At 42.6% G+C, this 23,855-nt stretch overlaps 2 protein-coding genes and 1 pseudogene across 3 annotated transcripts in view; 2 read left to right on the top strand and 1 right to left on the bottom strand.

The window, feature by feature from the left end:
• Positions 1-13,479, bottom strand: part of RPA1 (replication protein A1) — a 60,320-nt gene extending 46,841 nt beyond the window's left edge. Inside the window, exons 1-4 of the mRNA XM_080681530.1 lie at positions 13,309-13,479; positions 9,726-9,776; positions 8,333-8,411; positions 7,570-7,678 (exon numbers count right to left, since the gene is read on the bottom strand). Of these exons, the coding sequence (XP_080537656.1) occupies positions 7,570-7,678; positions 8,333-8,411; positions 9,726-9,776; positions 13,309-13,341 (272 nt within the window). The 5' untranslated portion in view covers positions 13,342-13,479. The remainder of the gene's footprint in view (positions 1-7,569; positions 7,679-8,332; positions 8,412-9,725; positions 9,777-13,308) is intronic.
• Positions 13,480-13,651: 172 nt separating this feature from the next.
• The window catches only part of SMYD4 (SET and MYND domain containing 4), a 39,173-nt gene continuing 28,969 nt past the window's right edge, over positions 13,652-23,855 (top strand). The window contains exons 1-2 of the mRNA XM_080679515.1: positions 13,652-13,878; positions 15,943-16,088. Coding sequence (XP_080535641.1) covers positions 15,955-16,088 — 134 coding nt within the window. The 5' untranslated portion in view covers positions 13,652-13,878; positions 15,943-15,954. The remainder of the gene's footprint in view (positions 13,879-15,942; positions 16,089-23,855) is intronic.
• Positions 16,268-17,403, top strand: LOC308254270 (large ribosomal subunit protein eL32-like; annotated as a pseudogene). Its single transcript has 3 exons — positions 16,268-16,286; positions 16,691-16,865; positions 17,112-17,403. The product of its transcript is annotated as a large ribosomal subunit protein eL32-like (transcript).

Genomic DNA, 23,855 nt, shown 5'->3' with positions numbered 1-23,855 from the left:
TATTTCTCCAGGCTTGAAATTCTTAAAAAATATATTCATTTTACTTTATTATAAAAAATTAGCAAGAAACAAGGGCAAAAAAAAAAAAATTAGTCTATAATCCCATTATTTAATAAAATCAATGTTTCCATTTAACCCAGTCACCTTTGGTCCCTGGTTCAGGACTCAACAGTCACTTTTGGTCCCTGTGCATATGGTGAGGTACATCATGGGTTGATAAAAATTATATCATGTGTGAGTAATTCACACTGGGAAATGATTATCCCTTAATTAAACAATCACCTCACTTTTAAAGAGAGCTAAAGAGACATCATCATGGGAACAGAAATGCAATCAATAACAAATTTGGCAGATATATGCAGATTGGGACCTTATAATGAGCATTTTCACGTTGGCACATTATAATTTTAAGCATTGGCAGCTATAGTCTCCACTTTCTTTCCCTTTATATATTAGAGAAGGCATGTGGGAAATAGTTGTAACTCTCTCTGAATCTAGTATGTGTATATTTTATGGTACTTACTGTATTGTTTATTTATTGACTGAATTTATTGGGGTGACATTGGTTAATAAAAGTATATAGGTTTCAGGTGTACAATTCTATAACACATCATCTGTACACTGTATTGTGTGTTCACCACCCCAAGTCAAGTTTCCTTCTACCACCATTTATGCACCCTATAACCTCTTCTACATCCCAACACTCAATATTCTTTCTTTATATCCTTACTCTATAAGCTATTTTCTATTTTTTAAAAATAAATTTTTAACTTTAAACTTTTGGTTAAAAAATTAAGACACAAACACACACATTATTAGCCTACGCCTACAAGGGTCAGGATCATCAATCTCCCAGTCTTCCCCCTCCATATCTTGTCCCACTGGGAGGTCTTCAGGGCCATGACAAGGGGAGCTGTCATCTCCCATGAGAACAATGCCTTATTCTGGAACACCTCCTGAAGGACCCGCCTGCGGCTCTTCTTGAGGGGGTGTCACTCTTCAGACTATGTCCATGGTGGTTTGTTTTTTTTCATCACAGAATTGCTGTAAGCAGATAATGCACCATGAACATTCCTCTCTATTAACAAAAACCTTTCGGTGTTGGAGTCCATGTTTTCAAATTTTTTAAGGAGCTCATTGAAATCTACAAAAGCTTCTGCTAAACCCTTCACTAAGTTTTCCTTTTTTTACTTTCAGAGTAGTTTATTGATTTTAAGAAAGAGAATCATTGATTGGCTGCTTCCTGCATGTTCCTACCAGGAATGGAGCCCACAACCTGGGCATGTGCCCTGACCGGTAATTGAACCAGCAACCTCACGGTGCATGGGATGGTGCACAGGTCGACGCCCAACTGAGCCACAGCAGCCAGGGCTTCACTACATTTTCTTGGGGGTTCTTCTTTTCCTTCTGCAGTTTCCTTTCCCTTGCCTCTTCTTCGGGTATGCATTTCTGTTCTAACAACTCCTCATTAGTCAATTCCTCAGGAACCATCTCTAGAAGCTCCTCAATTTCATCCTCACACTAGGTTAAAGCTGTTTGCCATCTCAACCACAGCATCGTTTTTGCAACCTACTCATCCTTGGCAAATTCTTTGAAGTCATAAATGAACCTCTTGTGTGTCTTCTTCCAGATGCCATTTATACACTGCTTGGTGACATCACCTCAAGCCCAAGCAAGGTTCCTGATGCAGTCATAAGACGTTGCAATTCTTCCTTACAAAACTGCAGCAGTGTCTTCCTCAGTTGTAGCCATACCTGGGCAAAGGTCCTCCTCAGGCAGGCCTTAAAAGCTGCTATAACTCATTCCTCCATTGCTTGGGTCTGAGGTGGAATTTGGAGGGAGCAACACCACTCTGATGTTGTATCAATGCCACCAATAAAGCTCTCCCTCCTGGGAGCATGCACGTGCCTTTCCCTTCCCCTTTTCCCTCCCCATCCCAGCCCCAGGCACCTTACCATTAGCTTCCTCACTCCCAAGCTCCAAGGGCCCTTCCTTTACCTCCTAAACTCGTTTCCGAAGTCCATTTCTTCTAGGAATTACTTTTCCTAAATCTATAATTTATCCAATAAATGTTCTCTTAGAGTAAAAAAAAAAAAAAAAAAGACTACCAATGAAAAGAGGATATTCAGGAGCATCCTATATAATAAAACCCTAATATGCAAATCGACCGAACAGCAGAACGAACAGTCGCTATGACACGCACTGATCACCAGGGGGCAGATGCTCAACACAGGAGCTGCCCCCAGTCGGCTTCTTATTGCTCCTGTCTGTACACTGGCAGTGTGCACTTACTGATATGCTTGAAGGCTCTGAGGTTCTCACTGTCCCACAAAGGGTTTCAATGTGTAGCCTGCAATGCTGCTCACAAGCAAAATTGTTATTCTGTCCTTAAAAGATTTCAAACCTACCTGGTACTGACTTGGCCTCCTTATGGATGAAAGCACTTTCAGGCATTTGTTTCCAGAATAAGGTCATCTCAATGACCCCTGCGAACACTCCCATCTGGTAGGAAGCTGCCCCCGAATTCCTGCCCTGATACCGGACAATCCAGTTCCTCCCCCATATGTCCCTGGGTCCCCCAAAGCTGGAGCCAGAGGGATTGAGTCCAAGTAAGTCTTCTTAAAGGGTCTCCTGTAGCCTCTGTGTCACTTAGCCACAATGTTCTGGTTTTCACAGCCCGAAGTTACAGGACTTCTCTTCCCAGCTCTGGAATCCTGGGCTAGGTGTCAGGTGTGGGACTGGAACCCCTTGCTTCTCATGGGGACCTCTGCAGCCTAGATATCCCACTCAATTAAAAAAACACCACACGTGGGTGTCAGACCAGCCTATTCTGTGCCTCCGCCCCTCCTACCAATCTCGATGTACTTTCGTTACTTCTCTAGTTGTAGGACTTCCATTCAGCCAAATTTTAGGTGGTTCTGACTGATGGTTGTTCTGAACTTTAGTTGTAATTTTGATGTGGTTGTGAGAGGTGGCGAGTTTACCTGCGCTGCCATGTTGGCTCTCTAGGCCTAACCTTTTCCTTTAATGTCACAAACTTTTTGCTTTGGCTGATCATCATGGTGCTGATGGGAATACACTTCTGTGTCTGGTCATCAATCTAAGTCCTTAGAAATTTCTCCATGTCTGTTATAGGCCCTTCTCTAATTTTTGTTACTCCTGTTGCCTTTAACAAAGCAGATCCTTTAGCTTCCATAACTTTATTCGTCTTCTTCAAGATCATACCTATGGTGGAATGGCACATGCCTAACTGGTGAGCAATAATCATCCTGATTGTCCACCTTCGTAGTCCTTAATCAATTTTAATTGTTTCCAGGTCAATCTCTCGATATGGTCTCTGCTGACAACATTAGCATGGATTTTCTATGCTTAGGGGCCAAAATTAAAATAACACAAGGTAAGCCTGGCCAGTGTATTTCAGTGGCTAGAATGTCAGCCCACACAAGAAGGTCCTGGGTTTGATTCCCAGTCAAGGGTTATAGATTATGGGTTTGCTCCCACCCCCATTGGGCTCGTTCTGGAGGCAATCAGTCGATGTGTCTCTTTCACATCGATGTTTCTCCCTCTTCCACTCTCTGAAAAGCAATCGGAAAAAACAACAACAACAACACAAGTCAAGCATAGGAAAAAATAATGCAATCAAGAGCCAAAGCAATCCTGAGGTTTGTTTTACAGCAAACTTCTTTTATAAGTACACTCCAAAATGATTAAAAAGTATCTATATATATAAAAGCCTAAGCAACCCTTACAACCGAAGGATCGGAACGATGGGTCGACCAGTCACTATGACACACACTGACCACCAGGGGCAGGTGCTCAACATAGGAGCTGCCCCCTGGTGGTCAGTGCGCTCCCACAGAAAACCTCCCCGTGGCCGACCAACCACCTGCAGTCCCTCCCCTCAGCCGGCCGGCCCCCATCGGCCCCTGGTGCTAAACCATTCATAGATGACCTGCTTCTGAGTCGGGGTTTCACACACAGCAGAGCAGCTCCCTTGCTGCAATCTATTGAAAGTCAGCCCTTGACACAAGGGTTTGTCTCGCTCCTGTCCTCTCCCTTCCCCAGGGGCCGCCCACCCTGACCATGCTGGTGGCGCGGCAGGAAGGGGGGGGCGGGCAGGGAACCACGCAGTGGCGGGGCACTGATGGCAGCGTCCATTCCTTCCGCGCCAGCCCAGCAACCGTCGCCTCCTCTCCCGACCCCGCCGGGGCCTTTGGGCCCCGGGCTGGGACAGGGAACCAGGGGTGAGTGGTGGCAGATGCGGCCCCTTTCCCAGGGAGGCCAAGGGCCAGCTCCCTCCTTGGGGCCGGCAGCCAACCTCCCACAGTCCCTCCCTCCCGCGGTCCCTTCCTCCAGGCGGCCAACCTCCCACAGTGCCTACCCTGATTGGCCCTGATCACCGGTCAGGCCTAGGAACCCCACCTGTGCACGAATTCGTGCACCAGGCCTCTAGTAGTATAATAAATACATTAGTAAGTAACATAGTCATTTATTATCAAGAATTATATACTGTACATAATTGTATATGCTTTGCTTTTATACAACCAGCAGAGCAGGTTTTTTTTACACCAGCATCACCACAAACACGTAATATATTGCACTATGATGTTACCATGGCTACAATGTCACTAGGAGATAGAAAATTTTCAGCTCCATTGTAGTCTTATGGGACCGCTTGTATATGTGATGTTATTGACTGAAACGTTATGTGGCACATGGCTGAATTTATATTATCATTCTAATCTCCAATATATTTCTACCTATCCACCAATCATTGATAAATATGCACTGAGAGATATCTGGGAATAATGCCCACTAAATGATGACGTTTATTTCTGGGCTGTACAAATTTTAGACAATTTTTTCCTTCTTTGTACCTTTTCCTGTATTGCTTAAATCAGCCTTGGGCAAACTACGGCCCGCGGGCCAGATCCGGCTGTTCTATCCGGTTCTCTTGCTCTCCCCTCCGCTCCTTTACTTTGAATTTATATTAGTTCACACAAACACTCCATCCATGCTTTTGTTCCGGCCCTCCGGTCCAGTTTAAGAACCCACTGTGGCCCTCGAGTCAAAAAGTTTGCCCACCCCTGGCTTAAATAGATTATACGATGTGTCATTTTTATTAAAGTAGACGTTTTTCTTAAAAATTGAATACACATATAAAGATAGAGCCACAGATATATTTAAGGAAACACTGGTAAACATTTTTCAATAGTAAAATACCACATACAATTTAGATGTTAATTTAGTTATGGTAAATCCATACAGTTGCATACTAAGTAACATAACATAGAGGTATACCTAGGGACATGTGAAAGTAATCACTATCAAGTTAAAAAGGGGTATTATAAAACCACAGTGGTTATGAAGTATTTTAAAAAGAAAATATAGATTCATTATTTATATTCATAGAAAAAAACTGGAAGGACAGACAACAAAATGTTAATCATAGTTATTTCTAGGCAGTGGGATTACAGTTATTTTTCTTTATGTTTATGTGTGTCTTGTAACTTATGTATATACTAGAGGCCCAGCGCACAAAATTCATGCACAGGTAGGGTCCCTAGGCCTGGCCGGCAATCAGGGCTAATCAGGGCCTTCCGGCTAGTGGCCGGGGCCTTCCTTCCCTGACTGCTGGCTGCCAGCCAGGTCCTTGGGGCCTTCCTTCCTGGCTGCCAGCCAGGGCCTTCCTTCGTTCCATGCTGCCCCCTGGTGGTCAGCCCATGTCATAGCAAGCGATCGAACTCCCTGTCTCCTGGTCAAACTCCCGAGGGGACACTTTGCATATTAGCCTTTTATATATACACTAGTGACCTGGTGCACGAAATTCGTGCACATTAAAAGGGGATTAATTAGAGGAAATAATTTAACATTGCTATTTGCCCTTTCTCTATAATAGAAGTGTCAGAGATTAAAGAAAATTAGTAAAATGTATATGAAAACCTTCATCCTGTCAGAGTCTGGGGCACACCATGGGACCCAGAGTCAAGTCCCCACCCACCCACATGCACCTCAAAATCACATGAGACCCAGACCCGGCTGCCCCCACCCCATTGGGCTAGATCCAGACCTGGCCAGTCCCACCATTGTCAAGCTCTGCCGGGCAGGGGGCATAGCCTCAGGTCCCCTGGCCCGGCACCAGGACAGGGGGCATGGCCTGAGGTCCCCCAGCCCAGACCGGGGCGGGGGGCGTGCCTTGAGGTCCTCCATCAAGCCCCACCAGGTGGGGGACATGGCCTGAGATCCCCTGTCAAGCCCCGCTGGGGGAGGGCGTGGCCTGAGGTCCCCTGGCCTGTCACTGGGGCGGGGGGCGCAGCCTGAGGTCCCCTGTCAAGCCCCACGGGGGCAAGGGAGGGCATAGCCCCAGGTCCCTGCTGATTGCTCATTAGGCTCCTTATGGGAACTTGGCCTCAGCTGTGAGTGCAGCCATCTTTGTGACGGAGTGATGGTCAGTTAGCATATTCCCTCTTTATTAGATAGATTACTTGTATTGCAAAAGTTGTTTTGCAAAACATGACAAGAACACAAAATTCTATAAGGGTGAAGATCAACTACATGATATATGGATTTTTTTTTAATGTTAAAATAACCACAAAGAAAACACAAATATAATGTATAACTTCCAAATCAGTAGAAGAAAAAAAGAGAATTAAAAACCTCAATCAATCCAAGGCAGCAAAAAAGAAAACAGTAAAGCAAAAACACAGTAAAGACACAAAATTTAGGGGGAAAAGATCAATAATAAATTAAGCAGAATAAACTCACTAATTAAATAAACACACTATATGCTATTTATAAAAACATCCAAAATTAATAATATCAAGGTTGAAAGAATAAAGATATATAAAACAAATATAAGTAAAAAAAAGTTATTTGAAAATGACAGCTAATAATATAACATATATTATATACCCTTATTAAGGTGGGAATGCTTGCCATATTTGCTCCTTGTGTGTTTTGGTTGTGTTTTGTAATTAAAAACTAAAAACTTGAGAAAATAAATGTAAAGCCACTCCCCAACAAAAATGCCTTATTTTATCCATGGTTACCCTTGAGTAAATAACAGTTCTGTTCATCACTGTGTCTCTAGAACGTAGCATCTGTAGTTACTCAACATTCTCTATATTGGCTGGATAAAGTTTTTACTATGAAAGACTCAAGAATGCAAAAACAGGGCTGCATTACATAATTTATTATATCTTTTTTTTTTGTTCTGATAAGTGGCCCCTTTTCATTGAGATACTTTGAGAGAGAATCCTAAAAACAGTGCTTCTGAAGAGATTAGAAACAGACATTTAGTGAATATGATGGGTTAGAAGAATAGAGTGTTCAACCCATCACTGCATTCTGCTTTAATCCCCTGCTCTGAAGTTCCCAACGTTTCCATATTTCTCTCCCTTTGGTGCCAGGACTTAGTCACCTGAGTAGAGAATTCAATAGCTGTACATTCTTAGCTGAAAGTTCATCATTGCCTTTTGGATTCCAAATTGAATTCTGGCAACCAATGAACTGTTCAAGAATTAGCCCCCATTCTATAACACAATAAAACAGAAAAAACACACCACATACCTTCCATCTTTCAGCGTGTTAACAATAAATCGGTTAATCTGGCAAATACAATTGCTAGACAATTGTTCTTCTTCAACAAGAGTGTTCAACTGTGTTGCCAACATAAAAGCTGAAAAGCAGAGATTACTTTAGTCTCCAAAACATTTTAGCCATGACAATTTGAAAGCTGTTCACACCTGTACTAGCGAAGAAAAATGCCTTAAGTATGTTCCTGAAATTAAAACTAGTCAGACAGACTCTGCAGAGTGAAAAACAGTATAATTTGCAGTGCATTAAACAGCTGCTGCTACTCTGAAATGTATGCATTTCTTCAAGTGCCCCAAGTCATTTTTTCCCATCATTCAGGTTTCATGACAAAAATCTTTTCTAGGTCCTTCACATGTGACTAGAGATAGCAAGCATATATTCTGCAAATTCTCTCCTTTCTCCCAGGTAAAGCTACCAACACAGAAATAAAACCCCAAAAAGGCAAGTATAGGACAGCTAACCCATCATATTCACTAAATGTCAATATCATCCTGAGGGAAATTAATCAAAGAAAACATAAAGCACCAGTTAGAGAGAATTAATTAAGCCAAGTGGCAGCTTTCCACTAGATCCAGTCTATTGTTAGAACGCTCTCTGCCAGGTGCAATTCTGTCTGAATGAATTACATAGCCAAGCAAATACAGACTTCTAGAATGCCCCAAATTATTGCAATCATAATGTTGGGTATGCTTTCATTATTTAAATAAAAATTCCGAGATTTATACATCATACTTACAGGATAGAGTATTCAACCCATCACTCATGAGCAGTCGATAACGGGGCGGACTATTCCCTGTAGTAATGGGACGGATGCTCTAGAATAGAAAACTCGATTCATTAGCCAGGTTGTCTGCCCAATCCCCAGGGATAAGTAAACCTAAGTGGCAGGAGAGTAGGCTTGCCATCAGATCAACACAAACTGAACTGCTTGCTCATGCACTCAACATTGAAATCCAAGCAAAAGAAAATTAGCTTTGATGATTGTCCCACCAACCTCTTTCCACTAATATTATGAAACAAACAGATGAGAATAAAATGTTGCCAGTACTCTTGTGTTCTCTTCCCTAACTCCAATTTGTTGAAAACCAACTCTAAAAAAAATATAACAAAGTACCTAATATATGCAAGGTACTATGTAGGAAACACGCTAAAAATACAAAATGAAAAAATAAATAAATAAATTCGTACCATGAAGGGGCTTACAATGAGGGTAGAGATGGAGGCCGAGAGACATAAGAGAAGTGTGCACATAATGACATGGGGCAGAACTGAGACATCACTTCCAACTGGAAGGAAATCAGAGGCAGCTTTAAGTGAAATATGTAAACAGAGCCTTATGATCAAATAAGCCTTGAGACAACTGACAGCTAGTTTGAGAGTAACAGGGAGACTGTCAGGGCTAACAGACAGAATCTGCAGGTATAATCCATGATTCTGCTTCTACTGATTTTTTAAATTCCCACTAAAATTTGAGAACCCCTTAAAAGATAGGGTTAACAAAAAATGTTTTTGTTTGTTTGTTTTGTTAATCCTCACCTGAGGATATTATTTGCATTGATTTTTAGAGAGAGTGGAAGGGAGAGGGAGAGACAGAGACAAAGAAACATTGATGTGAGAGAGACACATGGATTGGTTGCCTCCTGCAAGTGCTCAAACCAGGGCTGAGAATCCAGCCTTCAATCGAGATTGGGCCCTTGACCTGAATCGAACCTGCGGCCCTTCTGCTGAGCCAAACCGGCCAGGGCTAATGAAGAATTTTAAGCAGACAAGTTCATTTTACAGAGAGGCCATATGTAAGGCAGATTTGAGCAAGACAAACCTAAGGGCAGAAAGATAGGAGGAGGCCGTTGTAATAATGTGTAGCACTACAGCATCCATTCATTGTGGAAAGAACAGAGGGGCAAAATCTCAGATTTGAATCTCCAAAGGTCTCCCTCTGGCTAACCTAATATGTATACCTTTAAAAGCCTGGTTCCTTTCTCAGGGTTATAACATGAACTGGCCTATTTTTTGTGATGATGGAGAGAATTTCCTAAAGTGAACAAATCTTTATGTCCTTCACCGAATGTAATTTACAATTACATGTAAATTTAAAAACTGCTTGACATAAAATATATGTAGTTACTTACAATGACTTGGAGGATGGGTTTTATGGATGTCTCTCCCTGTTGCATTATGTTCTAAAAGAGTAAAAACAGATTTTTGTGAGATATGAGCTCAAATCATGATTAAAACTGGACATATTTTTACAGTTTAGCATTTGTAATAAACTATACATAACACTGTCAAAAGAGCCTTTTTGGGGGGCTTATCATTTGAAAATCTAGGTTAACTTTATCACTCTGGTCAAATTATAAAATCATAAAAGTGAGATACATGCTTACCAGCAAGGATACACTCACTACATCTAAAATACTGGCATCGCGTAACAACACATTAATTCTCTATAGTGCCCATTACTAGGGAATTAAATAAGTATGCTAAAATCTTAAAACAGAGTATTATAAACACTTAAAGAGAAGTTGCTTATATAATACTGGTTGCCTCTTTTTTTTTTTAAATCACCTGTACATTGCATTGTGTGTTCACCACAAGTCAAGTCTCCTTCCGTCACCATTTATGCCCCTTTAACCTTCTTCTATTTCCCTCTATCCCCTTTTCCCTCAGGTAATCACCATGCAGTTGTCTGTGTCTATGAGGGTCTTTTTGTTTTGTTTTGTTTTTGTCTAATTCCTTTACCTTTTTCACTCAGCCCCACAACCCTTCCCCTCTGACAGCTGTCCAGTCTGTTCTCTATAAATGAGTCCATTCCTATTTTGTTGGGTGCCTCCTGTAAGAGGAACTAGGTGAGTGAGGAGACACTGTGAGGCAGACTGCACTGAATCCTCATTTGTACCTTTTGAATTTAAAATTTCACGGCTCTATTAGCAATTATAAAAATTATTTCAACAGCTCTGGTCAGTGTGGCTATTGGTTGGGTGTTACGCAGGTATGCACCAAAAGGTTGCCGGTATGATTCCTGGTCAGGGCATATTCCTGGGTTGCAGGCTCAATCCCCAGTAGGGACCATACAGGAGGCAGCCAATCAACGTTTCACTTTCACGTTTTCGTTTCTCTTTCTTTCTCTTTTCTCTCTCTCTCCCTTATTCTCTCTCTAAACATAAATAATATTAATAATTTCTACAGAAAAACTATCAAGCAAGTTTTAGTTTGTTTTTAAAAAGCCATCACTTAAAGATAAACATAAGAAAAACTAACAATCGGTTTTCTGACCTCTGCTTCTGCCCATACTGAAATAAATGATACCCGATTAGCTATTCAAAACATAAGCTAAAACACTGGACTAAAAGTATATAAACTGTTCTCAATGCCAACAACAGATAAAGCAAAACTGATCTTTGAAAACAGGGAGACAAATTAGGTGAGCCCTATGATCACTCAGGCTTTCTTTCTGCACTATGGGGACCATCATGCAGGGAAGGGAACCCGAGAAGAACATGGCAATCCTACTGAGTACAGATCAGAGTTCAGGGAGGTGAGTTAGCTGGACTCCGTGGATACAGAATACTGGGGGGAGGAGCTACTAGTACAGAGAGAAGCTACAATAACCTACCCGGCTGAATTGTAATTATGCATATACAAAATGAGACTCCACAAGGCCAGGCAAAGAATAAGCATTAAGAAAGCTATAAGCTGAAAAATTACTGGAGCCCACAAAGGCTATCATACATTTGTGTTCCAACGAGCCAGAGTGGAAAGAACTCAATGAACATGGTGCATTCAGTGGACACCTCAGAAAGGCCATGATTTAGAAATAGGACCAAACTAGGTCCAGAGTAAAATCTACTCCACCCACCCCATCTCAAACGGATCAGATGATCTGCAAGTAAATTAACAGCCTGCTAGACAACTCGATATTATTTAAACAAATATATATAATCCAGCCACTAAATAATGTAATAGTCATAATGTCTAGTATCTAGTCAAAAATTACTAGACATTCTTTTATTGAATAGTATCCACCACAGCACAAGAAGCAAAATGTGGTCCTATAACATTAAATATTGTTACAGTTGCTTTAAGGTCAAGCTGAACCTGCTGCATTTGTGCACACTGGTACAAGGCTTACACGTTTCTCTCTCCACATTTGTATTTCATTATAAATTTCTACGTATTTTGGTTTTGGAGAAAGAACAGGATTTGAGTTGATGAACGACCTTTGGAAATCAATGGTTCTGGAAAATTACCGGTCACTTGCATAACCTTGGATGCCATATTCAACAGGCTGCAACTTTCCAAGGAATGTGCTCTGGGTGTAGTTACCATCTGGGTTAATGGCTGAACTGGCAAGTTATTTTGCAGCATCTGCGCAAAGCTAGAGACCTGGGAGCTCTGAAACCAGTCACTGTTGGCAGACATTTTCTCACCAAAATTGGCCTTCCTATCTGCTAGTAGTCTGGACACCGAAGACAGGTAGCTCAGGCCTGGCCATAGGTCATGGGGCTTGCTAGCAGACCATTGCTTCAGAATACACATTTTTAAAAATATATTTTTTATTGATTTCAGAGAAGAAGGGAGAGGGAGAGAGAGATAGAAACATCAATGATGAGGGAGAACCATTGATCAGACGCCTCCTGCACACCCCCTATTGGAAATTGAGCCTGAAACCCCAGCATGTGCCCTAACTGTGAATCTAACCATGACCTCCTGTTTCATAGGTTGACGCTCAACCACTGAGTGATCCAGTGTGCCAGTATGGATGGAGAGAACTAGATGGAGTTAAGAGATATATGTGGAAGAAAAGTACATGTGACTTGGTGATGGACTGGACATTCAGGGTGATGTAGGAAGAATGATTCCTCAATTTCTGGCTGGCATAATTTAAAGGACATCAGTACAATTCATCCAGATAGAGAACAGGAAGAGGCCCTAATTTGGGAAGATAATGGATTTGCTTTGGGACATGCTGAATTTAAAATGCCTTGGAGATACCAGGTAGGCAGGGAGATTATAGAGGTTGTCTTTCATAGTTAAGGTCCTCCGGACCAAGAAATCTGTGAGCAATTAACAAGAGATTGTTTGGGGAGAAGAGGGCCTAGAGCCCAGCCTTGTGTCAACAAGCATTTACAAAGCAGGAATGCAAATAGGATGGGGAAAGACCAGCCAAATGAGCTACAAGAGCCAAAAAAAAAAAGTGTCACCGGAAGGAAGCAATACTCCAGGGACTCAAACACTCATGAGAACTCTACTAAACTGAAAACTAAAAAGTGTCCGTTGGATTTAGCGACTTAGAGGCACTGTTAATTTCAGCCCGTTATTTCTCCAGTGATCAAGGGGGTGACTGATTGGAGTGGGTTAACGGGTTGATAATGAAATAGCTGAAAACAGACAACTCTGGAGAAGTTTGGCTGTGGATGAAGGGGAGGAGAGTGGCCGTGGATGGGAGGGGGTGGAATCAACAGCTTATTTTGTTTCGTATTCTAAAGCAGGAAAACGTAAGCATATTTAAAAGACGATAGGAAAAATTCTTCCAAGAAAGGGTGATGATTCTAGGGAATGACCCAGCGGTTCCCCCAGCCCGGTCCCCGCTATCTCCACCCCCCGCGTTCTCTCCCCATCGCCCCCAGCTCCTCTCCCCCTTCTCCACTACGCACAGCCCCAAGACCCACAGCCACCCGGGCCCGCCAGCCCCGCTCGCAGGCGTCTCCTCACCGCAATGGCCCCTTCGCTCAGGTGTCCCACCATGACTGCGCTGCGCTAACTCCCGCGTTTCTGATCCTCTGATGCACTGGCTTCACTACCCGGGTCCGGCGCGCTCTAAAGCAATTGGCCCGAGGAGCCGCGTACGCCACTTCCGCCTCCTGACCTGCGCACGGCTCAGGGGCGGGCCTAGGAGCTGAACAGCCACCGCATTGGCCGAGGCAGGGCGGGAGGCCCACATGACCCTCCGGAGCCCAGGTTCCGGGCCGCATCCCGGGAAAGCTGGACCCGGTAGGCGGGGAGCTAAACTGCGGGGCGCGCCAAGGGTGACGCGAACGCTGCTATTGGCCCTCGGGACCAGTTCCGGGAACTTTGCTGGCGGGCTCTTGGAACATACCCGGCTTGGCCTTTAATGGGCAGACAGCCTGGTAACCCAGAGAAGAGTTAGAGCTGATACCCTGCTGCTCAATGTAGTAAATGCTGTGTGTTGATCCTGAGCTTAGCACAGTGGAAGTTTCTGAATGTAAATAAGACCCGGTTCCTGACCTCAGAGGCGAGCAGTCTGTCGAGGGAGCTTCCACTGTGAGTAGCCCTAACTCCAGGTAGACATGGTATAGGCCCCCCGGAAAGAGACAAGTGTGCTGGAATCACACAGATGGAAAATCAGGGAAGGCTTCCTGGAGGAGGTGCCACTTGAACTGAATCTTGAAGGATGTGTGGACATTTGCCTTGTGGACTTCAAGTGAGAGTAGGGATACCCCCAGAAAAATGAGTAACCTGTGCAAAAACTAGGGAGATGGCCCTAACTGGTTTGGCTCAGTGGATAGAGCGTTGATCTGCGGACTGAAAGGTTCCAGGTTCAATTCCAGCCAAGGGCATGTACCTTGGACACCTTTAAAAAAAAAAAAAAACTAGAATAGTCTGGCAAACTGGGAATAGCTTTGAGTAACTCAGATAGTAGGTTGCAAAGGAAAAGTGATACTTGAGCTTTAGAAAGTAAACCAAATAATAAAGGGTTTGTACTGGGCTTTCCTGAATTCTAGGAGTATTGATAAATTTAAGGCAGACTAACAACTGTCTCAGTGTGGAGGATGGATTGAATTGGGGGACAGGGCGAAGGACGGAGGGCAAGGAGACTTGTTATGATACTCTGGAAAGAATGCCAAACAAGAGATGGTGAGGCCTTGAACTAAATAAAGGTGATTGAAAGAGGGGGTAATGAACTATGTAAGAGGTAGAAATATTTGTTAACTTAATATAGATCCTCCTTCAGCATATAAACAAACCTGTGCACAGAAAGTTTGCTGGTTTGATCCACTGTCAGCAAAGAGTAGAAAGAAAAATCTCGGGTTCTAGCCGGTTTGGCTCAGTGAATAGAGCTTCAGCCTGCGGACTGAAGGGTCCCAGGTTCAATTCCGGTCAAGGGCACGGACCTCCTTTGCAGGCTCCTGGCCCTGGTCAGGGGCATGTGGGAGGCAAACAATTGATGTCTCTCACATCAGTGTTTCTGTCTGTCTCTCCCTCTCACTTCCACTCTCTCTAAAAATCAATGGAAAGCCCTAACTGGTTTGGCTCAGTGGATAGAGCGTCAGCCTGTGGACTGAAGGGTCCCAGGTTCGATTCCAGTCAAGGACATGTACCTTGGTTGCGGACACATCCCCAATAGGGGGTGTGCAAGAGGCAGCTGATCAATGTTTCTAACTTTATATCCCTCTCCCTTCCTCTCAGTAAAAAAATCAGTAAAATATATTTTAAAAAAATAAAAATAAATGGAAAAAATATCCTCAGGTGAAGATTTTAAAAAATAATAATAATAAAAATAAAAGAAAGAAAGAAAGAAAAATCTCGGATATCCCTCGGGTTTCTGGCTTGAACAATTGGGATAGATGGAGGTCTAAGGGGACAGGGATGGTGGCTGTCAGTCACCTAGCATAGTGCCTGGAACAGAGTAGGCTTTTAATAAATATTCCTTTTTTTTTTTTTAAGAATTTTTTAGAGGAAGAGAAAGGGAGAGAGACAGAGAGAGAAACATAGATATGAGAAGGAAATATCCATTAGCTGCCTTCCACAGGCTCCCCCTAATGGGATGGAGCCTGCAACCTGGGCATGTGCACTAACCAAAAATCCAACCAGCAGCCTTTCCATGCAGGGGAGGAAGCCCAACCCACTGAACCACACCGACCAGGGCTAAACATTTCTAAATGAAAGGTCAATTGAGTGAACTGGTGTGAGAGAATATAGAGCCTTCTTCAGCATATAAATAAATAACTATTGAAAAAGTTCACAAGAATAGCCCGGCTGGAATGGCTTAGTTCAGTGGTCGGCAAACCGTGGCTCGCTAGCCACATGCGGCTCTTTGGCCCCTTGAGTGTGGCTCTTCCACAAAATACCATGTTTTTAGCAAAGGCTAGCTTAGGAGTACCCTAATTAAGTTAATAACAATGTACCTACCTATATAGTTTAAGTTTAAAAAATTTGGCTCTCAAAAGAAATTTCAATCGTTGTACTGTTGATATTTGGCTCTGTTGACTAATGAGTTTGCCAACCACTGGCTTAGTTGGTTGAGCATAGTTCTGTGCACAGAAAGGTTGCTGTACTACACATTTGTAGAAATCTGAACTCCTTATTTTCTTACTCATTTTGTAGATCTAAAGGACCATGGATCTGCCTGTGGATGAGTGGAAATCGTACATACTTCAGAAGTGGTCTTTGCTCCCAAAATCCATTCAGGTCACAATTTGTACAGCAGAGACTTTGAGCGATATCTTTCTTCACTCCTCTTCGCTTCTTCAGTGAGTAAATGGAAGCTTTAACCAGGGAAATTTGGATCTGGAAAATGTTCCCGTTTGTCATTTGCCTTTAAGTTATCTTTTTGGTGGAAGGATTAAGTTCAGATTTTTATATTTTGGGACATTCAGCAGTTCTTGCTATTTCTAGTGTTTCCTAACCTACTATTATAGAACAGGTAGGGATGCTGTTTAGCTTTTTCGGTATCAATGTTATGTTTCAATAATCAGTGCCTTGCTATATAGTCACTAGGCTGTGAACATTGTCATTTCCCAAAGGTTGTAGTGGAAATTTACTAGCTGTACATAGAAATTCCTAAGTGCTCAAATTCGGAAAGGACCTTAGAGGACTAACTCCAGTATTTTTCAAACTCTCTTGACTACTCTCTTCAATAAGGCATATTTTATATCCCAACCTACTACACATACATATACAGTATATATATAGAGAGAAACTGAAACAAGAGTTTCCTACAAGTTCAGTGAATTTTTATTGATCACCTATTTTGCGCCACAAAATCTCTAAACCTGATAAAAGACGTCAACCCGCAGATTCCACAAGCTTAGCAAATCCCAAACAGTGTAAACATAAATAAAATCACACCTAGGGACAGTGGACTCAAACTGCCAAAAAATAAAGAAAAAAGAAGAAATCTTAGGTGGCAGCCAGCTCCTGCTTGGCACCACGGCTGCCCTCAGACCCTTGTGAAAGCAAGATTGTCAAAAAGAAGACCAAGAAGTTCATCTGCAGTCAAACCAATATGTCAAAATTAGGCGGAATTGGTGAAAGGCTAGACGCAACCGTGGGCAAACTACGGCCCGCGGGCCGGATCCGGCCCGTTCGGCTGTTCTATCCGGCCCGTGGAGCTGAAAGAGCGGAGGGTTCTCTTGCTCTCCCCTCCGCTCTTTACTTTAAATTTATATTAGTTCACACAAACACTCCATCCATGCTTTTGTTCCGGCCCTCCAGTCCAGTTTAAGAACCCATTGTGGCCCTCGAGTCAAAAAGTTTGCCCACCCCTGGGCTAGAGGCATTGACAATAGGATGTGCAGAAGTTCAAGGGCCAGATCTTGATGCCCAACATTGGTTATAGGAGCAACAAGAAAACAAAGCACATGCTGCCCGTGGCTTTTGGAAGTTTCTGGTCCACACCTTCAAGGAACTTGATGTGCTGCTGATGTGTAACAATTCTTACTGTGTGTGCTGAGATTGCACACAACGTATCCTTAAAACCCACAAAGCTATTGTGGAAAGAGCAGCTCAGCTGGCCTCAGAGTCACTAATTCCAATGCCAGGCTGCACAGCGAAGAATATGAATAGACAGATTGTATATACATTGTATTTGTGTTAGGAAAACCATAAAAATTTTTTTTAAAAAAAGAGAGAAAATCTTAAAAACAACCAAAGAAGAAAAAAAAGACGTTACCCATATATATGCAAGTAAAAATAAGACAATGGCTGATTTTTTTTCCAGTAAAACTATGGAAGCCAGAAGACAATTAAATGACACATTTAAAATACTAAAAGGAAAACAAAGCAAAATAAAACTTGCCAATCTAGAACTCTGTACCTAATGAAAATACCTTTCAAAACTTGGGAAGTGGGCCCTAACCGGTTTGGCTCAGTGGATAGAGCATCGCCCTGCGGACTGAAGGGTCCCAGGTTCGATTCCGGTCAAGGGCATGTACCTGGGTTGCGAGCACATCCCCAGTAGGGGGCGTGCAGGAGGCAGCTGATTGATGTCTCTCTCTCATCGATGTTTCTAACTCTCTATCCCTCTCTCTTCCTCTCTGTAAAAAATCAATAAAATACATTAAAAAAAAAAAAAAAAAAACTTGGGAAGTGGTAAAAGTACTAACCACTTCTTGGTGCATGTGGGGATGCTCAACCAACTGAGCAACACCACCCAGGACACAAATCAATTTTATTGACCTCACTTAAGACCTTTCAGGAGTTTCTTTTGCTCTTATAATAAAGACTAAAATTCTTACTATAGATAGCCATTAAAGACATTGCAATCTAACCATTGCCTATCTCTCTGGCCTCCTCTTTCATCACACTCCCCTTTCAGACATATTGGCCTTCTTTCAATTCTTTTGTTTGTTTGTTTAAATTTATCTTTATTGTTGAAAGTATTATAGATGTCCCCCTTTATTTTCCCCATTGACTCCCTCCCCCCTGCTCCTGCCCCATCCACTTATTTCAATTCTTTTTTTTTAATTTAATAAATCTTTATTGTTCAGATTATTACAATTGTTCCTCTTTTTTCCCCCCATAGCTCCCCTCCACCCGGTTCCCACCCCACCCTCTGCCCTTACCTCCCCACCACTGTCCTCATCCATAGGTGTATGCTTTTTGTCCAGTCTCTTCCCGCACCCCCCACACCCCTTTCCCCCCAAGAATTGTCAGTCCACTCCCTTTCTATGCCCCTGATTCTATTATATTCACCAGTTTATTCTATTCATCAGATTTTTTATTCACTTGGTTTTTAGATTCACTTGTTGATAGACATGTATTTGTTGTTCATAATTTTTATCTTTACCTTTTTCTTCTTCTTCCTCTTCTTAAAAGAATACCTTTCAGCATTTCATATAATACTGGTTTGGCGGTAATGAACTCCTTTAGCTTTTTTTTTTATCTGTGAAGCTCTTTATCTGCCCTTCAATTCTGAATGGTAGCTTTGCTGGGTAGAGTAATCTTGGTTGTAGGTTCTTGCTATTCATCACTTTGAATATTTCTTGCCACTCCCGTCTGGCCTGCATAGTTTCTGTTGAGAAATCAGCTGACAATCGTATGGGTGCTCCCTTGTAGGTAACTAACTGTTTTTCTCTTGCTGCTTTTAATATTCTCTCTTTGTCTTTTGCTCTTGGCATTTTAATTATGATGTGTCTTGGTGTGGTCCTCTTTGGATTCCTTTTGTTTGGGGTTCTGTGCGCTTCCTGGACTTGTAAGTCTATTTCTTTCACCAGGTGGGGGAAGTTTTTGGTCATTATTTCTTCAAATAGGTTTTCAGTATCTTGCTCTCTCTCTTCTTCTGGCACCCCCATAATTCAGATGTTGGTACGCTTGAGGTAGTCCCAGAGGCTCCTTACACTATCTTCAAGTTTTTGGATTCTTTTTTCTTTTTGCTTTTCCGGTTGAGTGTTTTTTACTTCTTTGTATTTCAAACCTTTGACTTGATTCTTGCGTTCCTCTAGTCTGCTGTTAGGTCTCTGTATATTATTTTTTATTTCAATCAGTGTATGTTTAATTTCTATTTGGTCCTTTTTCCTATCCTTGAGGGTCTCGCTAAATTTATCAGCCTTTTCTAGGAAATTCTTGAAAAACCTTATAATTGTGGTTTTGAACTCTATATCCAGTCATTTGCTTTCCTCCATTTCTTTCATTTGTGACCTGTTCCTTTGGCTCCGCATTTTCACTGCTTCCCTGAGTTGGTAGAGTAGCTTTGTGTGGTAGGTGTCCTATAGGGCCCAGTGGCTCAGCCTCCCCCAGGTACCTGAGGTGGACACTTTTGGTGCACCCCTTTGTGGACTGTGTGCACAGCCTTGTTGTAGTTAAGTCTTGATTGTTGTTGGTATCACTGGGAGGAATTGACCTCCAGGCCAATTGGCTGTGAGGATCAGCTGTGTCTATGCTGGGAGAACTTCTGTGCTGGAGACACCCTTATGAGACAAGACTTGCAAAATTGCAAAAGCCTCTGTGCTCAGCTTGGATGGGGCAGAGTCTCAGGGTGGAGCAGACAGCCTTGGCTTCCTGTCAGCCCTGCCCTATGAGGCCCCTGGGTCTCAGTGTCCCTCGGTAATCGCTGCAAGCACCTCTGAGAGAAAGCTGCTCTCAAGTTTCGCCCGCTGCCAGACAGTCCAGTTTCTCCCCGAATGAGTCTGGGTTCCCAGAAGCTCGCCTGGAACTGGAGTTCAGCGCAGTCAGGAGCTTCCGTCTCGCTCCCGCTTTAGAAAGCCAGCCGCACACTCAGCCGCCTGTGCACTCAGCAGTCAGTCCTCTCTGCGCGCACGCGCCTCCGGACTTCTGCCTTCTGCAGCTCCCCTGAGTCTCAGTGTGCTTTCTGTTTTCCTGACAGAAAAGATTCCCCCCGAATGAATCTGAGTTCCCAGAGTCTCGCCTGGGACTGGAGTTCAGCGCAGTTGGGAGCTTCCATCTCCCTCCCGCTTTGGAAAGCCAGCCACGCACTCAGCTGCCCGTCCTCTCCGCGCGTGCACAGCTCTGTACCTCAGCCTTTTGCAGCTCCTCTGAGTCTCAATGTGCTTTACTCTTTCCTTCTAGTTGTAGAATTTCCACTCAGCCAGCTTTCCTGTGGTTCTGGATGGTGTCCGTTTTGTCTTTTAGTTGTAGTTTTGATATTGTTGTGCGAGGCAGCAGTTTAGGTGTTTACCTATGCTGCCATCTTGGTTTCTCCCCCTTATTTCAATTCTTGATATGCATTATGCTTCTTCATACCACATGGCTTCCACTTATATTTCTTCTGTCTGAAATTCTTTTTCTATCTCCTCTCTACTCCACCATGCCCTAAGAACTAATTAACTTCTGCTCATCCTTCAGAATCATATAAATCTTTCCTCAGGAAAGCTGTCCTTGGATCCCAGCTGGGCCATGTTCATTTTGTTTTTAATATATTTTTATTGATTTCAGAGAGGAAGGTAGAGGGAGGTAGAGACAGAAACATTGATTGGCTGCCTCTTGCATGCCCCCTACTGGGGATGGAGCCCGCAACCCAGACATGTGCCCTTGACTGGAATCGAACCCTGGACCCTTCAGTCCACAGGCCGACGCTCTATCCACTGAACCAAACCAGCTAGAACATGTTCATTTTTTATACATTTACAACACTGCATACCTTTCCTTTTTATATTTGTGTAGTCATTTGATTAATATCTGTCTTCACTACTAGACTATAAACTCCATAAGGGCAAGGACCTTGTCAATATTTGTTTGTCTTTCTTTAGACAAGAGCAGTTCAGTGCCAAAAACACAGGAACTCAAATACTGATTGAATGACAGTTTGATGATGTGTATAAAGCTCTTAGTTCAGTGACTGACACATATTAATGCTAAATATGACACATAAATGAAGACCTCATCTATATGCAGACACATAAACACATATATTTCAAGTTCAAGGTAGGCATTTTATCTTTGTGCCAGCAACTAACACAGTGTCTTTCTAGTTCTTTTTATGTATTCTCATTTGTAGATAAATATGCACATATCTTTTTTATTCTCAGTTAAATTATATTATGTGTTTTGTTCTGTGAGGTTTCTTCCAATATCACACCGTAATCTTTTTAGCAACTACATGGTATTGCTAGTGTAATATGGCAAATTTAGTTATTCTTTTCCCTGATCATGGGCAATTAGTTATTTCTATGTTGTTTTTCTTTTTTTTACTATTACAAACAGTGCTGCAGTAAACAACTTTTATATATGTTTTTGTACATACATTTAGAACTTAACATAGGATCTGAGAAGAGGAATTGTTGCATCAATGGTTTGAGCATTTAAAATTAAAACTGCAAAATTGTCTTCCAAAGAGGCTTTACCAGTTTACCACAAATGCATATGAAAATCACTTTCCCATGTCCTCACCAACATTAAAAGCAACAGTTTTTAATTTTGCCAACCACACGGACAAAATAATTTTGTTTTATTTTCATTTTTCTGATTACTAGTAAAGTAATTCACCATTTCCAATATTACCACCCATTTATATATTAACTGTGAATTGTTCATTTCTACCTTTTGCCCATTTTTCTAGTGGGTTATCTGTCTTTCTCTTATTAATTTGTAAATCTGGCTGTGTAATTCTTTGTTATATATGCTACAAATTATTCTTTTAGTTTATTATTTATCTATTTCACTTACAGTGTCTTGCATTATATATAAACTAGAGGCCTGGTGCACGAAATTTGTGCATGGGGGCGGTCCCTCAGCCCGGCCTGTTCCCTCTTGCAGACCGGGACCCCTCAGGGGATGTCCGCCTGCCGGTTTTCTTCCAACTACTTTTAAGATGTTCTCTGCCTTTTCTTTTTTTTTTTTTTTTTTTTTTTTTGGTAGTTTCCCTCTAATGCACCCAAGTATTCATTTTCTTTCTCCTCACAGTCCTCACAGTGCAGGACCCCTCTGGGGATGTAGCAGTGCACCAAGCAGCAGGTGGCCAGGGAGGAGCCCAAACCAGGGCCAGGTGCCACACCGCTCACACTCATCCTGGCCCGCTGCGCCTGCTGCCACTGCTCAGTAGTGCTGCCACAGAGTCAGGACAGGCTCCCGCCACCACAGTTGCACTCGCCAGCTCCTGCATTGAGCGTCTGCCCCCTGGTGGTCAGTGAGCATCATAGCAACCGGTCTTTCCGGTCGTTCTGCCGTAACAGTCACTTAGGCTTTTATATATATAGATTGTGTGTATATGTTTAACTTCTATACAGCCATGTCTCATTTTCTTTTGGATTCTGGGTTATGTGTCTTACTTAGTTAGGATAGTCTACTATACTCAAAGATTATAAAAATATCCTTTTTTTTCCAACATTTTTTTTAGTTTTGTGTTTTTGTTTTAGTTCTCTAATCTAGTGGTCAGCAAACTCATTAGTCAATAGAGCCAAATATCAACAGTACAACGATTGAAATTTCTTTTGAGAGCCAAATTTTTTAAACTTAAACTTCTTCTAATGCCACTTCTTCAAAATAGACTCGCCCAGGCCGTGGTATTTTGTGAAAGAGCCACACTCAAGGGGCCAAAGATCCGCATGTGGTGCGTGAGCCGCGGTTTGCCAACCACTGCTCTAATCCATCTGGAACTTAATTTTCTGTATGACATGAGAGAGTACTGGCTGTATTTTTCCAGATAAATTTTTCACAGTATTTATTGAATAGTCAGTCCATCCTTTCCCCATTGCTTCAAAATGCTACATTTATTAAAAATTAAATTTTTGCCTGGCTGGCTCGACTCAGTGGGTGAGCATCAACCCATGAATCAGGAGGTCATGGTTCAATTCCTGGTGAGGGCACATGCCCAGGTTGGGGGCTTGGTCCCCACTAAGGTGCATGCAAGAGGCAGCTGATCGATGATTCTTTCTCATCATTGATGTTTCTATCTCTCTCTCCCTCTCCCTCACTCTCTCTGAAATTAATAAAAAATATTTTAAAAAGAATAAAAATTTAGCCCTCCATCCTCTAAATAGAAATTCCAGTCCCTAAGTCTCTGAGACCACAGGATCCCCACCCCCATCACATTACATAATAGAACTTCTTGTGTCCTAGTGATTTGCAGATCATCATTTTCAAGTGCAATTGTAACCAGACAACCAAGGGGTCCGGACTGCCTGTCACTGCTTGAGCCAATTGAGCAGAGACAGGGTTGAATCATTTATGAGTATTTATTCCAGTAATGCTGGCAGTAGGGGAGAGCAGCATATCATCCACAAAAATCTGCTCTAACCCTCCCTATAAGCCAGCTGCTTATATTGGGTAGAAGGGCAAAGATTACATAGGAAAGTAGGAATTACAGGCATGGGAAAGTAGGAATGGATAATCATTACAGGTTACCAGTCATGCAGGCTAGCGGCAGGGGCGGGGGGGAGGGAGGGTTTGAGGGGTTGCCTCTGGGCACTCTGGGACCAGATTACAGGCAAAGGGCCGGGGGCTGTAAAGAGCAGATGCCTCCAGGACTAGATTGTTTCAGCCACGAGGTTGTAAATCTTTCCATAATGACAGGCAGTTCTCTCGAAAGGAGGATGGACTGCATTCCTATGTTAGCTACCATG

This window comes from Plecotus auritus (genome assembly GCF_963455305.1).
Source record: "Plecotus auritus genome assembly, chromosome: 7".
Taxonomy (NCBI): domain Eukaryota; kingdom Metazoa; phylum Chordata; class Mammalia; order Chiroptera; family Vespertilionidae; genus Plecotus; species Plecotus auritus.
Note: the sequence above shows the minus strand (reverse complement) of the source record. Positions and strands in the feature narration are given on the sequence as shown.